This window comes from Hyposmocoma kahamanoa, unplaced genomic scaffold (genome assembly GCF_003589595.1).
Source record: "Hyposmocoma kahamanoa isolate Upper Pololo Valley unplaced genomic scaffold, ASM358959v1 79, whole genome shotgun sequence".
NCBI lineage: Eukaryota > Metazoa > Arthropoda > Insecta > Lepidoptera > Cosmopterigidae > Hyposmocoma > Hyposmocoma kahamanoa.
The window spans coordinates 9,508,937-9,526,101 of NW_020653993.1; the positions used below are offsets into that span (position 1 = coordinate 9,508,937).

Here is a 17,165-nt window from a genome sequence, read left to right on the forward strand (position 1 = left end):
CAATCAAAATCTAGCTGCTGATACGGTACGGAAAAAAATTGGATTCAAACTGAGATAGCATCAACTCCCAAATGTCAAAATTTTCTTATATGCTTTTTATAACAAAGAAACACAAAAATGTAAGGAAAATTGTTTTTGCATTAACATACACCTATGAAGCTACGGTAAAACAGATTTCCTAATACGTCAAGAAGTGCTAAATCTCCACAAGGGCATCATCAGGGCTCATACATACATACAAGCCACACACTTGAAATCGTAATATTGATTAAATTCTTCTACTCATTCGTAAGCCAGATTCCCCTGAGAAGAATGAGGAAGAAACTCTCGGGGTTGCTCTTTGTAAATAAACATTTGTACAAATTTATTTGGTTCCTCTCCTATCGGACAACATCATGGCAATCCTGACTCAATTTTGCTTTGGATGATGAACTGGAGTAATTTGTATTTATTGTTCCTCATGACGTGGCCGAAGTACGACATCTTCCTGTACTTAATGGAGTTCATAAGCTCCATCTTTTTTTCAGTTTATTGAGTACTTCTGAATTTGTAATCCGGTCACGCCACGAGATTCTCAAAATAATGTTAAATTTACAGTTTTCTACAAAACCGCCGCAATGCAGACGACTCTGACGAGGACAGCGACCAGGATTCTGTGACCAGCGAAGACTTTGAGAAGTACCTCGATACCGTAACCGGTTCCGCAGCTCAAGGTAACGTTTACGTATAGTAAAAGTATTATTGAATTTTTTTGCGAAATAACTCCACTAGTTTTTATTACAATTATTAATACAACGATCGAACACATAGAAAAGCTTTTTCGAACCGTTCGGACTTGGAACACACGACCCTACAACACCGAAGTATTGCTCTTACCAACTGAGCTACGGGTGTCGAAATTCTCCCAGAATCTTTAAATATAACAATATATATATATTTATATATATATATATATATATATATATATTCACGATCTGCATTAAGGAGACCTATCAATACTTGTGATTCATTATCAAAGCATCAAAAGAGCTAATTGAGTACAGCCTATAGAAGCTGGGGTTATAAAGTTGATTTAGGTTATCTTTATAAAATTGTCCTGTATTTCGCTTCACATGTGTGTTCATAGTAGCAGAAAACAACAAGTTTTCACTTTGTTCCCAAAATTAATAAAGCACTTCCCGAATATTCCCAAATCTGCCAAACCTTGCCACATTTAATATAACTTATAATATCATGTTCTGCATCAATGAAAATGAATAAAAATGAAATTACCCAAATAGCAGAAATCTGCCGCAAATGGTCGCACTTCGTTTTGTCAAAACGTTCCTTTGCAATTTTCATTATCTCTCATTTAAACATTGTCTAAATGTTTTTGTCACATTGTATTTTATTGTTTGCTTTATGTCATTACTGTTTGATTATTTCATTAGGTATTTCATAGCTTTAATGTTTTATGTGTGTACTATAAAATAACCAATACTTCAGGCAGGTAAACATTTAATCATGCTTAAAAAGAAACATATATACAAGAATGTTGAACTTAATCTATGGTCGAGCTGAATTAATTGCGTTGTGTTGTTGCATCTATTCTACAGTACAATGTTTTACTTTTTTTTTTATTCTCGGGTTTTAAAATTATACAAAAATATATTGGTTACTAGGCATAAACTAAAACGCTTAATTATACTTATGCAAAGGCCATGAACGGCTCTTCGTCGTTAGTGGAGCAGCTTTCACCATCCTTTTTTAGAAATAAAACAAAAAATGTGTAATGTTAACGGCAATGTGTGTAGTTTAAGTATTATATAGAATACCTAGACATTCTATACAATACCGGAATTCTTAAGGCTCTGTATATAATGATTAATATTTCTTAAATTATTATCCAATTTTTCTAAATGTTCTATCTTTGTTTTATAATTCACTTCGATCCTGTTGTATTAGAACCAACGTCTCCCAGCAAATCGTGCCAGGCGCTATGCCAGGACCTGATTTTATATTACCATAACCATGTACTCAAAAAAAAATTTGTAATTATGGTACCAAGTCTCAAAAGTCTTGCTTTTCCTGAGACTGAAAACATCAGTGTCGAATCTCTTTTCAAGACCGTGATTCCAGGAGTGAAAGCACATTAAAATGTTGTTGTCTTTTGTACAGGCGATTCAGACGACGAATTAGACTACCTAGCAGACATGGAAGCGACTAAACAAAAACGACCTAAGAAGAAATCTGACGATGATAATGATCAGCTTGATAGCGACGTTGATGGTGATGAAATTAACGAAGCTGGGAGTGATCATGACGACGAGGGGGGCAGTGATGGTGATCTTGATATATCCGCTGATGAGGATGAACCTCAACTTTCTGGTGATGAAGATGGTAAGAATGTTATACACAGGCGTAACAGTCAATCTCAATTATTTCAATAGACCATCAACTGCCATTGCAACTAGATTTTAGCAGAACAACAAAACATTATCATAATTGCAATATGATATCAGTAGAGTCTCCATGGAATTACAAGTGGTTTTTTCTATAAACTAACACAATCGGGACCCCAAAACCGACGTCAAAAGTTCGTGGAATTACATCTATTTGCCAAGTTTTATTGAAATCGGTTACCGAAAAGTGCGCGACAGTGCACTATTTTCTTCAAATGGACGAAGTTAAGCAAAAAGGATCCAATCCACAAAATTATACAAAAATGAGTCACTCTGTACAGTCAAGAGCACTTCAAGCTTGACATTTTGTACTTGGGACTGATCTTATCGTAAGCGGCATAGAGTTGGGTATGTTTTAAGTGTCAAGCTTGACGTGCTCTTGACTCTGTACCAAACGGTTCCTAAAGTATTGATGAATGATTCTCTTAGATCAAGAAAAAATAATCCAACTTTAAAACGTAAATAAATATCTCTGGAGTTACAAGACATTATAAGTTTTGAAAATAAAACAAGAATGAGAAACATTTTTAAACTTCCAACTGCCATATCTCGAAAGTGACTAGATGTTCATTGGACCCTTTTTGTTTAGCTACGTCCAAATTTAAATGGGACCAGCACTGAAGTTTCTTTCCAACAAAAAAAGAATCCTCAAAATCGGTTAACAAATTATCGAATTATCGCGTAACATAGTTACGGACAACGGCACATCAGACTACACATTTTTTTTTTTTTTTTCAAAAATCGCCTCCAGTGCAACGGAACAAGATACGTCAATGTGTAGCTTGATGTGCTGGCGTGTGTACATACATAAAATACAGTCAAATTGAAAAATCTCGGATCTTTGCAATTAAAGCTCTCAATGGCATTGCAACGAGCTGCTTGTCTCGTACAGTAATATGTCAGGTGATATCAGCGAGATGATGCAGGGAGATGTTAAAGATGCTGTAGAAATAATACTCGACCGATACCACGAAGTCACTTTATTGTACTAAAAATTATAATTTATAAATTTTGGACGTGCCCAATGTCCAGTGCAACGTTGCACATTTTCAGTTGCACAATAACGTACGTTGACCCGTACATACTCCTATCACACAAAGAAGAAACAACGTAAAAATGTCATGAAAAATTGTAAAAATGAAAATATAAATCCTATAAAATAATTCCAACTTAAAATATAGAAACTGTTCTTAAATATTTCACTTACATGTCATTATAAAGTGTCAACTTAAAAATGAATATATATAAATAGGAGCAGTAAAAATTATATTAATTATGTAAGTTTTTAATTAAGTAACTTTTACACATATCATTTTTTTTGTTACAGAATTGCTTTTGCAAGACAGCGATGACGATGATGATCAAATTGAGGTTCCTGGCAAAAAAGGAAAAGGAAAAACAAAACTTAAATTAAAAGGTAGCTAATATTCGTAAGAAAACATTACATACTTTCGTACGCAGAACGTACTTCTTACAAAGAGGTCCCGGGAATTGGGAATTAACTTTTCTAAATTGTTTCCTGTGTAGGTGTTCTGGGAAGGAAATTCCCTAGTTTAGACCAGGCAAGCATGGTTGTCTGGCAAAAAACTGAGTTTTTTTATATACATGGCAGGCAGATGACTCCACTCCATCTGATGTTAAATGGAAAGTGGAATCCAAACGTGAAGGTACCTAGCGCAGTGTTCATACAATCACTGCCCTAGCCACCTCCACCCTGCATGCCTACAAGATCCCTCTTCACAGTTATACGCGCGTATAAGTTTTACTTAGAAGTAGAAAAATACTGCTTTTTGCGTCCGAATATTCCGCTTGCAACATATTTTAACTCATCACTATCGAAAGTAATTACTCATTAAGTCAGTGACGTTATTTCTTTTCATACTTTCTGAAAATTACTGATCAGAGCGCTTATGAAATTTGATTGTTAATTGCTTTGATGTTTAATTTCGTTTACTAACACCACGAATATGTGAGGCACAACTAGCAACAAGTCGACCAACTTATTCATGATATATTATACAAGCCATTAACACTGCTTGAAAAACCTCAAATGAAGACAGTAGGAACAAACAAGTGCTTCGATCTGTACCATTTCGCGGTCCAAAATATGTTAAAAATCTAGTATATTCTGTGATTTATTTTAATATTAAATTAAGACACGGATTCATTAATATTATTCATTCTTAAAATGCCACCGATTGCCCAAACCCGAGCTAAATTCAAGTTTAGTGCATTTGTGTTCACTAGTCATTGTCAGTAAAAAAGAAGACTTTAATAGAGCTGCCTAATTAGTTGTGTATGAATTAGTCGATGTATTATTAATTTTGGACGGCGTACACTTGCTTCACAAATAAAATTTATAAAGAGCAGTGAAAATTGACAGCTTCTTTTGTTATTGATAGTGAAGAAGACGTTCAGTGCACTTATATTTCATTTGCGTTACAAACGTGTGATTTATAGTAAGTATTAATAACGGGTTTCTGTTTCAGGAAAAGACGACCTTGGATCTCTATTCGCATCGGCAGAAGAATTTTCCACGCTTTTAGAAGATACTGCAACAAACAAGAAGCAAGGTTCCAGCCAAGCTGTGTCTAACACAGACAATTCCAGCACAAAGCAATTGGCATGGGAAGAAAAGCGAGATAGGTGGATAAAGGGCTTTAATAAGAAAATTCTAGGTAACAAAGGCAGTAAAAAAGGCAAAAATAAAAAATTCATCAAGAAAACTAATGGCAACAAAATGGCCGAAAGAAAAGGCGGGAAACGTAAAAGTGCAAACTCAGAGGGCGCTGGTGGTAAAAAGAAAAAATTCAAATGAACTTTTTAAAACTTACGTGTTACTACCCTTAATATATGTAATTATTAATAAAGCTGTTACATTATTTACTTTACCTTTCATTTTAATAATCATCTATTGTGAATAAATAAAAAAATACACGAAGAAATCACGCAGGGTTAATAAAATACCTTTAAAGCTTTATTGAAACGACCTTGAAATAACTCGCTCGTGGCTTGAAGCGGCACACATGAAAATACACATAGAGCCGCTGTATTTAGATATCGCTTTGCAACGGCGCATGCGTGAGACACAGTGTCGGCTAACGTCAAGTGATACGAAACGTCAAATGGACGAAGAAAAATAATATTCTCCGAAAACTTCGAGAAACCAGCGTTATCTCAAAGTTAAAGCTGTCGGATAGTTAGCTACCTACATATTCATAGTATCGATTGTAAATTAGTCGGAACATTAAGCGGTACACGTAATAGATGCGAAGGCGCGGAAAGAAACCATGTTTGTTGACATTTACTACATCGTGTAGTTGTATTGTGTTGTGTCCTGTGCCATCGCGCCGCATTTCGCGTTTCCTACGCTAAATTAAGATACTCAGACTCATTTCAGGCATAGAACTTGTTAAATCAATGATAAATAACCATCTATTACGTGTATTATACAGAATTAGTTTATTTTTAGTGAATCTGTGAGTGAATAAAAAGAGCGGGCAAAACCTGTGCAAGTGATGATTTACCGAGCTATTTTTAGACAATCTTGTAAAGGCGATAAAATACTTTTTAGTCGTATGTATAGTGTTAGTGTGTCAATTTGAATTTTCGATGGATTCTGTGTTCAATATAGTGTACCTATTGTAAGATTCATTTCAATAACGAATGGAGGAAAAACTATGCCGCGAAACTAGTTTGACAGCTCACCGGTGCACACACACGAACTTAGCGTTGCACACGTGTGCGTAAGGACTGAAGTGATGTGAACTTCTTGTTGCTTATCGATTATCAAGATACTTTCAAGGACGCCTGTCAATACTCCTTACTGTGTATGCTAAATGTTTAAGTCAATAAATATATTTTTATGAAATACAGACTTTATCGAGTTATTTAATAATTAATTAATATGGAGACTTCTTTAATTCAAAATAAGGATACAGAAAATATTCCGCAAAAGGATGCATCAACTTCGAATACAAATCAAACTTTTATTCCTGAAAACTTAGACCTTCAGCTTCCTGATGATACTTTTCGGATGAGCTTGGATAATTTTTCAATTATTGGTGAAAATATAACATTGGGAGGTAGAGACACTTCAGTTGATGACACACCAACTTCCATTGGGACGCCAGTCCTGACTCTTCCTACGCCCAATATTGACTCTCCGGAGACTCCACTAACACCTCCCATTGAAAAATTTACACGTACACCAGAGTACTCGGAACAATTTGCTGATAATGCTTCAAAAACACACAAACCACGAAACTTACAGCTGTCTCTTGTCAAAAAAGATGATACTGAGATATTTGTGAAACCATCACCCGTATCTGAGCTCATGTCGCCAGCTCGAATGCTACAGTTCGAAGTAGACATTGCAACCAGTGCTACTCCTACAATGAAACGGGCAGCTATAGACTTTGATTTCTTCAATAAAAACAATTTCGACGAGTATTTCGATGACTTACCACCAAAAGCCAAAGATGAAGCGAATGTTAACAAATTAAACCAGGACACCAAGCCATTTGAAGAGACACCGGTTATTGTAAAGGCCAACACGGTTCGCCACGAAATAGGTTACGGTAAGTATTTTGGTTTATTATCAATTTGAAGTATTAGGTGGCTGTTATTTATTCACACCTACGTTGTTTTATTTAAGGAATTCTTAATTTAATATGATCACCGGTCAAATTTTGAGTAAAAAATGTTCTTTAACTCGACATTGGCGGAATCATCGGTAGTATCGATGGATGGATGTATGGAGCTATGACATTATAAAGAAGAAGAATAATCTTCAATGTATTTCTCTGCATTGGGGTTGCTTGTTGGACTACTCCATATCTGTGCGTATGTTGTAGATAGTGTCTAACTATAAATAAAGCAGAGTCACTGTATGCTAAAGTTGCCAAAACGTAGCGATTGTGTATAATCCTCTTTTTTTTTGTAACGTATTCGACGTTTTGGACTCTAACCAACAGAGATATAGATATATTTACAGATAAATCAAAGTGACACCGGCTCAGCATTCTTTTTTTTTTTCATTCGAGATAAGTGCGCTTATGAAGAAACGCTTTCGCTTTCAATAAGTATTTAATAAAGTTTTTACTCTCTCGTTTCTTGCAGAAATTGAAAGTTAAATTATTTTTCAGGAGTAGTTTAAGTATAAAAAACGTAGCTAGATTAGCATCACAATCCAGAGCAAAGCAACAACTTCAACTTTTTTACGGTAGGTATTAAACAAAATTGAGACGCTAAGTTATCTTCTTTATTTTCTGCAATTCTAGACTAGATTTTAGATTTTAGATCTAGATTTTAGACAAACTATCTACTTATAAATTTTATATTGCAGACGTTGGCCTTCCAAACTTCCGCGTCGTACAGTTGCCATAGCCTTCATGATCGATTAATTATCGCACAACCATAAAATTGGACGCAATTTCGCAACCTACCCAATCTAATGAATCCCAATAATATTAAAGATAAGGTACCTCGTTCATTACATCATATACTATATTATATAGGCATTAAATAGGTACTTACTTGTACAGGTAATAAATAAATTGGGTACTAGTCTTAAAGAATATTGAACATATTTTACCGATTTTACTAAAGCAAAAATCCTTGATTTGAGCAGTTGTTTATACAAAGGAATTTCAAAAACTAAAATTCGCATTCAATTGGTTATGACAGGTTAAAATACAAAATTGCTACTGTAGTCTAGGCTCTACTCTACGAGTAGAATCACTGGCTGAATGAATAGTTTTGTAATTAGAATGTGTTTTGAAAAATGAAGTAAGAAAAGAATGGAGCATCTTGATATAACGAAATATAACCCAACGCCGAAAGCATGTAAAAAAGTGCAATAAAGTATATTTTGAAGATTATTCCAGTTTAAATTCATAAAAGTACCTCTCTCTACGCATCCCAAGCTACGCCCCAGTTACACTACCTATTCTTAATTATTTATATTTGCTCAACATATTGAAGTTAGACTAACTACAAGTCGAGCTCATGACCTGCTAATCCTTGTAAATATTTAAGGAAGTACTTCTATCTATATATAGTTACATACAGTGATTACATAGAATACGATAAGTTTCCTTACTTCTTATAGCATGTAAAAGTAATTAGTATGAGTATTTATTTTCGTAATCAACATTAAAAGCATATTGTTACACATAAACCTACTCTGTATAAGTCAGTCAAAGATTTATTAACTTGTTATGTGAATCGTTACACAACAATCGTAGCGCAAGTCAGTTCCTTTTCTATGCAAATATTTACTCGTAGCTGACAAAAGCTGACACAGGTAAAACGTTTGATGTAGAATAAATAAACAAAATTTGTAGACCACTAGCTATTTAACCGAGTCGGATTTTTAACAAATTAAAAAAATTTGAAAGTGAATATTTATTGAACAAATATTTTTCGACAGAGGAATTATAGTGAACTAATAGATACACTGATAAATGATTAGTGTTGTGAGCAAAAAGGCTTTAGACTTTTTGCTGAGCTAAAGGCCAGCCACTGCTCATTATTAGGTCAATAAATAGACAATGAAATAAATCAAATACAACCTACATCGCATACCTACTGAATTAAGTAATTCAAAGAACAGTTTCCTAATTTGTAAACTGAGCAGCTGCTAAGCGGTGAAAGGTCAATTAAACTTGACATGGAAAGTTTAATAAAGTATACTTAAGTAAAAGATACATAATCAAAATCATTCTTCAATTCTTGCCGCAACTCGGCCATTCCACGATCCACGCCACGGCCACTGCAAAGTATCGAGAAAGAGATACGACTAGCTTCATTCTACTTTCGTCACACTCTTTCATTGCCATCTCTCTCTATTTGACCGATAAGCAATAGCTTTGTCTCTTTTTATTTACGTCCATGAAACGGAGACTTGGCAGTATACGCGCAAACGACAGATAAATCAGGAAGATAAAAAATTAATTTCAATTGCAAATAAAAATTTTCTATGGTTTATATCTAAAACATATCCTGATATTAAAAATGATCGACATTTAATTTATTAACAAAAGTGAAATACATTTCTAAATCGATAAAAAGCAGTCGATTTATCGTTGAGTTTTGCATGCACTATCTGGCCTCGTAAATCGTGAGTAGTGGGGGAAGCTGCCGCTCGCACGTCGCACGGTTTCTATTTTGCGTTTCTCGACTAATTTCAGTTATTTTTCCGCGCTGAGAGAGTTTACGTCTCGTTCGCGCCAGTCTTTTGTAACAAGGATTTTTTATGGACTAAATAGTGATAGTGAAAGGTTACAATCAGAATTTTGACGTGAAGGACTGTTGACAAATGAATTCAAAGTACTGACACGGGACAAATTGGATTATTCTCATTGTGTGAGAATTAAGAGTGACTAAAAGGCTGTGATTTTGGAATTGTGTACATTAATTAACTAACCCAACGAAAATATCTTAAAAATTTTGACATTTCAACAGTGTGAAAGTAGACCCGAGTGAAATTTCCCGTTTTAATGCAAAGGTCATTTTGATAGGAACGTTTGTATGATTGTGAACGACTTTTGGTTTCGGCCGCTTAATAATCGAGCGAAGCGCCATCTCTGCTGATGGTTTGTTTCGTTTGAAGTTCGTGAGGATTCCGAAATACTCGCAAAAATGCTCGCGTACTTACGTGTCGTACTTTCGCCTGTGAAGTTGATAAGTTGAATCATTCGTGTAATAAACAATAGCATAACGTTAAATATCTGGGGTTAAGCCCGACTTACTTTATTGATCTTGTGGCAGTGTGTTTGTGAGTGTTTTTCCATGTCCGACACTTGAGTGGAGTTCGAGCTGATTCCTTCATGTTTCTGGTGGTGGGTTGACCATGGCGACTGTGGAAATGAGTGTCCCGGATAAGAAACCTGAGCACGAATCAGGGTATTACGAAGGTAGCGATCAGGAGGGCAGTATGGAGTGTGGATGCCCTTCACCAGTAAGTTCGCGGAATTCGAGTCATTCTACCAAGCTGAAGAGGCGACTCAGTGCTCATAAGCACAAGAAGCAACCACCGAAAAAGCAAAGGACCGACCAGCCTGTAAACGGGCACTGCAGTATTAACAATGTGGACAAGAGTGTTGAAATCGTGGAGTGTAGTGTGTCCAGTGCATTGAAGGACAAAGTTGAGGATGTACAGCCTCAACCAGGCCCGAGCAACAGGAGTAGTTCGGTGGAACTCATTGGAGGCACTGTACCACCACCTGCTAGGGATTCTATAGATTGGAACCTTGTGGACGCCAGTAAAATTAGGAAAAGAAATAAAGGTATGTGGTTTTTATTTATTTCTTAACACTACTTTAATATACTTTGAAGGTATGGTTAAGCTGGACCTACATGTAACCTCCAGGCACATCATACATTACATTGCATAGCAGCAAGGACACCAACATAACATTGCCTGTCTAGACTAGCAATGACACTAGACATTGAAACATTTCATCTATGTAGTCTTGAGACACTGGGTTACTGATATCAATCAGTGGTTAGGTTCACCTAAAACAGTAGTGCATTAAGGAAAATCTGTTTATTACCTTTTAAGAACAATTCCCTTTCAAAACTCAATTTTGGCAGTTTCCTTCATGATGTGATCCTAGAAAATGACTATAGGGTAGTTGACTAAATTTTTTTAACAATGTGGCATATTTTCATTACACTTATTTTGCATATAAAGGAATTTCAGGATCGATTGTTGCTTTGAAAGGTTCCATGGCAGTGTATATGTTTCTCTACCTTTATCCACACCCTGTTTAGGGAGTCTGTTAATGCTTAAATGAAATAAAGGTAATAAATAGACCATGACTCGGTAAACACCTTCAAACCAAATATCAATGGAGTTGCACTCCTGAGAAAGGTATCCTTGAAGGAGAGGATCTCCTTTTAGGCTTTAGTCCTCCAAGCTGGTCTATTGGAAATTGGAATATTCACAGTTCAAGAAACTGTCATATCAAGTTCTTAGGTTTTCGCAATTGTTACACATAGGAAATGAATTTTTCGGTTTTAAATTGCGTGTATTTGTTTTTTCAAACAAACCTACATTTTCTACTCAGAACGCTGCAAGAGGCCATTGAAATTTAAAAAATATCATAATTTCAACAGGGAAGATGGTTTCTCTCTACAACCAGTTTGGGATCCAGTATTTCCTTTGATGAAAAATCCCAATCGGACATAGACTGCAGTACTAATTAATATGTTATAATTTATTGTAATTCCATTATTAATTAATAATAAATTTAATTTAATAAAAAATATTGTTAAAATAGAACAATTGTAAATCATATGCAGCATAAATTGCAATGTTCCTTGTAGAATTTAAAAATAACATATATAATTAATAACTTTTGTAACTACAGTGAAAAATAAGGTAGTTAGTAATAATATGAGACAAAACTGGTTGATGACTTTATCACCTCGGTCGACCGTGACCGAAGTTTCATTTCTTATGTTAAAAACTATCACTTTTTACAATGGGGATTTACTTTATCTGGTATGACTAAAGATAAACAGGTTATAATAATAATAATATTTAGAACTGTTACATGTTGACTCTTCAGGGTAGAAAGAGTATAAAAGCCAAAGTATAATAGACAAGTAAAACTAATCATGTATGTGATGAATCATAGGAAAATTAAATATTTTTGGCGAATAATAAACCTTTGATGTTTATCTACTCAAGAGTTTGAGAATTTAAGCCAAAAACTACATCATAAACTCATTTTTGATGATAGAGCTCCTTGTGAAAGAGTTTATCCAGGGAAATACTGCCACCTTACCTATTTTTGCTGTCACACATTAATGTGAGCTGAGGATTAGTGCATTCCGGTTTTGAAGCAATAGGGTGTTGGTGAAATTACAGCGTGTATATATCTCAGGGTGACGGGTGCAGTGGAAGAAGGAGATCTTTGCGATTTAAAGCTCTGAGTGACACTGCAACTGCGACAGGCGTGTCGCTTACCACCAGGCGCACGACTTCTTTGTCCTTTCACTTGGTATCGTAAAAAAACAGCCTACTTGAACTATCAATATGTAATATGAATCTGATCTAAAATAATAATTATATATAAAAATATTAGATAGCAATGTAATTTTGTTGTTGAAATGAGAGGGTAGTGCTGTTTTGAAAGACATGCTTCAATAAAAATTCCATAGTTGACTCCTCGTGTCAGGAGTGTAGAAATGCAGGTTCATAGCCTCTCTCAACCCCAGCGAGAGACAAGTGTCATTGCACGTATATATACGTATTTACTTTCACTAACGACTTTATTGTCAATTTATGAAGCCATTAAGTTGATTACCAATACATTATTTGTCATTAACTAATGTGAGTCCATTACAAATAATAGGTCTAGTTAATAAAGTAGCTATAGTTAATTGAACAATAGTAAAAATGAAATACCTGTTGATATGTATGACCCTCAAGTCTGTAAGTGTATGCTAAATTAAAATGCCAGTTTTGTCTAGTAGAAAAACATTAACCTGGCCATGGACAATACTCATAATAGTTCTATTACAACACATAAAAATGTCACTGCTTTGTGTCATAGTGCTTATAATGATTAAATATCAAATGTTGAATCTAAATAGTTGAATTTTATCAGTATGTTGTCAGTTAAAGTTACGATGAATAAAAAGGATATGATGCCAGCATTTCAAATTTCCACTCCATTTACCTACCCAATTTCAAGTAGTAATTATATAAGCTCTATTCCTAGCATTTATTTAAAAAATTATTAAAATATATGTATACTTTAAAATGATAAGTACTGAACTTTGGGGTTGTATGTATTGAAATAAATTAACCACATTACTGCCGTTTTATCATTATCAGTGTTGTTCAAAACTGATGCATGTGTTTTAAAGTATTGTTAAAACAAGAAGCTAGGGTTGTCACTTTTGAAAAGAAAAAATAATAATTCCGAGTCTTTGAAGTTCTACGGAAGCCTTTGCTTTTTGGCAAACACTCATAAGGCTTATTACTCTTTCTTTGCCTCAATTTTTTTTTATTTCTCTGTTGCTTTTTACACCAACGAAATTAACTCTGAGACACTACCTAGACCACCCACACCAGAAATAATTTACAACAGTTCGTTTCTCGAACTGGTCCTACCTGAAATTGAAGTTATGACCTTCTCGCTAATACATACTGTCCACTGGGCTACCAAAACAGTTTTTCAGCAATTAAACCCTAGCAGTGCGCTGGGCTACCAAAACAGTAATTTGTTTTTCAGCAATTAAACCCTAGCAGTGTTAGTCCAGGTTGAACACGCAACTTTCAAGTACAACTGTCTTCATTTCCAGCCCCAGCACAGGCCTGTACAGTTAGTATCAAAAAGATCTAAATGCTTAAATAGTTCAACCGTACTGTACTAAATTTGAACTACATGTTGATTAAAATGTAAATACTTTGGAAAACAATCGAAAGTGCAGTTTCTTGAATGTCACAGACAAAGACTATAATGAAAATATGTATGGAAAATTCTTTGAAAAAGATGGTAAAAACAGTATAACTTTTTTTTAATTAATTGGCTTCTTCCACCCCCACTCCAGAAGTCAATCGTGCCGCCCACCAGTGTGAACGTGCATTGGTCTATTGGCGACATTTATAGTTATTTTAGTGAAATGTTAAAGGTGAGAAACATAAATAGAATAGAAATAACTCATTGAAGAATGATGTCAATGGGGAGCAGCACATGACTTGTAATTTAAAAGTAGTAGACAACCCTAATGATGATGGCACGTCTTGTTTATGTGTTTTGTGTGTTTATGGAATTATGACCACCTTTACAATGTCACAAGGTGCAATAACCTTCTATAATAGTAATCTTGTTATTTTGTGCGTGAAACGTTTTAACATATACAGGGTGTATTTTTTTTTTTTTTTATATATTTATTTTAATTTACCGGCTTTGTACTTTATGATAACAAATTTCAATATTTTCAAAATCGTAACAAAAAATTTCGTTCGCCATGTAAAAATGATCTGTCTGGAAATCACATTAAATACCTGATCTCAAACTATGGAATTTCATGTACTGTAAGTAATAATAATAATAATGCACACGTTTATAGCCCCGCGCGCGCGGAAAACCTATGGCGAGTGTCATAGACAACCACAAATTACACCCTAACTCGCGATAGAAATAAATGTTGCCCATACAAATACTTCTCCCGGCCCGGAAATCACACCCGGGACCTCTGCGTGACAGAGCAGTATGATAACTGTTCGGCCACCGAGGCCGTGGAAGTATGTAAGCACTAAAGCAACGAAATTCACTCCAGTACACGTATACCACAACCAATAAAAAAAATTAATTTCCCAAACTGACGCTGCCGGATAACCAAACCCGGGACCCTCTCGTCTGGTGCCTACAGTATTAACTGTTGAGTGATCGTCAATTATTAAAATGTAAACCGTCGGTTAGATAAATGATGTTCTGATTTTGAGGATTCTTTTTTTTTTGTTGCAAGGAGGGTACCTCCGTATTGGTCCCATTTAAATTTGATGAAAATATTCAGCAAGCATCAAAATCGGTAATGTGGTATAATGGTAAGCGACACGCCTGTCCATAACAGTTATTGTGCCACTCAGAGCTTTAAATCAAAAATATCCGAGGTGCACTGTCATTGCGCCCGTCACCCTGAGATATAAGTTGAAAAGTTCCATGTGCCTGTAATTTCACCAGCACCCTAATCCTTCGAAACTGGAATGCAGTAATGCTCACAGTACTTCAAAAGTCTTAGGGTCGTATTCCAGAACTCTACTCAATACTCAAGTCAGGACTTGAGTATTGCAGTGAGCACTGAAAATCATACTCAAGTCCTTGCCATTAGGGTCGTATTTCCAGTGCTTGAAATCATACTCAAGTCTGCTCAAGTCCTGACTTGAGCCTTGAGTAGAGTTCTGGAATACGACCCTGAGTCTTTCAAAAGGAACCCTACTGCTTGCTACTAAAACTGCTTTATTGACGTAACAGAGCCTACTCCCCAACAGCTTGTCGTTTTCTCTTGAATAAGCAGCTATTCCTGACACTTATGCTTGAATATGTACACCTGTAATTGGTTTATGTGTCAGAACCGTGTTCACGCATAGTTAAATTGATGTAAATGTTTTAATATACATGCTGTTGGTGTTCCTATTAATGAAGAAATAAATTAATCGAGAATGTTCGCTTTTGAACTCTTGATTAAGATTGTACGTCTGACTAAGTTTAGACAAAAATATCATTTAGCAAGAAGATTATTTACCCGTGTCTGTTTGAAAAAAAAAACATGCAACGTCACTTTTATGCCTCTGTATTTACACCAGTATGTGTACAGTATGTTATATATAAAACCGGTTATCGAACAAGGAACCTAATCAAAATAGTTGTACCACAAACAAATCGATATTTCGAGGAAGAAGGGGCCTAAAAGCCAATTTATTAAGAACTATCTGATGGACGCGTCTTCGTCTGCGTAGAATAAGTACTTCTAGTAGCCCACTGTATTATACTAATTTTCAATTGTTTTATTGGTTTTCCATACAAACTATCTGCTATTAAACCCGCTTTAAGATTTATTTTTGTGATAAAAAGTAGCCTATGTCCTTGTCCTAGATCCCATCTCTAAACCAAAATTAATCAAAATGGATTCAGCGGTTTAGGCGTGAATTCGCATTTTTAATATTAGTTTGGATGAGCTATTATTGTAGTTGAGTTAGATTTTCAAGCTCTTTTTTTACACAAAAGATTTGTTTTTTGCAAAAATCTTGAATGTTAACGTAACGAACGAAAATGGTATAATGATTTCTTTTTCTCTTGGCATTTACGCCTTTTCTTTCCCGAAGTATCGAAATATGCCTGTGGAGTAAAAAAGTGTTGATAATATATTGTGATAAAGTTTTGGTTTTCCTGGAACACATTTTATCGTGGGATTCCCTAGAATTTAATTTTTTATCACACATCGTCTGTTAATAAACATTTTTTCTAAAATTTTATCATATTGTTGAGTTCGCGATTGTCGAAACCAATTTTTAATCGACTTCAAAAAAGGAGGAGGTTCTCAATTCGTCTTAAGTTTTTTTTTTGTATGCTACGCGATAACTCTTTCCGGTTCAGTTACTATTTAAACCCCTGTTTCTACTATTTGTTTATCAAAGTAAAAAACTTTAAAACACATCACCGTTTCTGCTTAGAATCTCACAAACTTTTGCTGTTTTGTCGTTTAAGTGTTATCATTTAAATAATTCTTTCTACCGAAGACAGCATTCTACTTTAAATACTACGTTTACCTCTCCCTCAGTTGTTACTTTAAATTTATTTAAAAGAAGTTTATGAAAGGGCACTGCAAGAACGGTAACGGGTGTTAGGTTTTTTTTGGAATGGCCCTGAATGTCTTAAGTTGTGTCTTGTATCAAGAAGATGTATTCATATTATAAAAACGTAGGCATGCGACAATTAATGGAGAGTGTTCGTTGTTGAAAGATGAGATCAATCGTACATCTTATTTAGATTGCAATCAAAATTATACGGCAATTATTGAGAATAGTAACGAAAAGCGCTTGACTAAACTCTCACCTAAAACACCGATTACAGATTATTTGCAACGCAAGATGCAACGCGACATCTACTCGCACTCAAACTGTTTGTCGAAAAGCCGACAATCGACATAACACAACAACATGCGCGTAGAGAGCGTGCAATGTGTTCGCGAACACATTAA

The 17,165-nt window shown here is 35.0% G+C and overlaps 3 protein-coding genes across 4 annotated transcripts in view; all 3 read left to right on the plus strand.

Moving 5' to 3' along the window:
- LOC113233614 (CCAAT/enhancer-binding protein zeta) overlaps window positions 1–5,262 on the plus strand; it is a 34,270-nt gene extending 29,008 nt beyond the window's left edge. For both annotated transcript variants that reach the window (XM_026468767.1, XM_026468768.1), the window contains exons 16-19: window positions 598–713; window positions 2,158–2,379; window positions 3,769–3,858; window positions 4,931–5,262. In XM_026468767.1, coding sequence (XP_026324552.1) covers window positions 598–713; window positions 2,158–2,379; window positions 3,769–3,858; window positions 4,931–5,259 — 757 coding nt within the window. In that variant the 3' untranslated portion in view covers window positions 5,260–5,262. The remainder of the gene's footprint in view (window positions 1–597; window positions 714–2,157; window positions 2,380–3,768; window positions 3,859–4,930) is intronic.
- A 526-nt stretch (window positions 5,263–5,788) lies between these two features.
- LOC113233681 lies at window positions 5,789–7,905 on the plus strand. Its single transcript, XM_026468855.1, has 3 exons — window positions 5,789–7,021; window positions 7,589–7,665; window positions 7,789–7,905. The coding sequence occupies exons 1-2, from the start codon at window positions 6,349–6,351 to the stop codon at window positions 7,597–7,599; spliced, it is 684 nt and encodes a 227-aa protein (XP_026324640.1). The 5' UTR covers window positions 5,789–6,348; the 3' UTR covers window positions 7,600–7,665; window positions 7,789–7,905.
- A 1,642-nt stretch (window positions 7,906–9,547) lies between these two features.
- Window positions 9,548–17,165, plus strand: part of LOC113233679 (ribosomal protein S6 kinase alpha-4-like) — a 175,878-nt gene continuing 168,260 nt past the window's right edge. Inside the window, exon 1 of the mRNA XM_026468854.1 lies at window positions 9,548–10,732. Coding sequence (XP_026324639.1) covers window positions 10,297–10,732 — 436 coding nt within the window. The 5' untranslated portion in view covers window positions 9,548–10,296. The remainder of the gene's footprint in view (window positions 10,733–17,165) is intronic.

Bases quoted from the DNA above. Each gene is read 5' to 3' on its own strand.
- LOC113233681 (XM_026468855.1), top strand. From the start codon at position 6,349: ATGGAGACTTCTTTAATTCAAAATAAGGATACAGAAAATATTCCGCAA.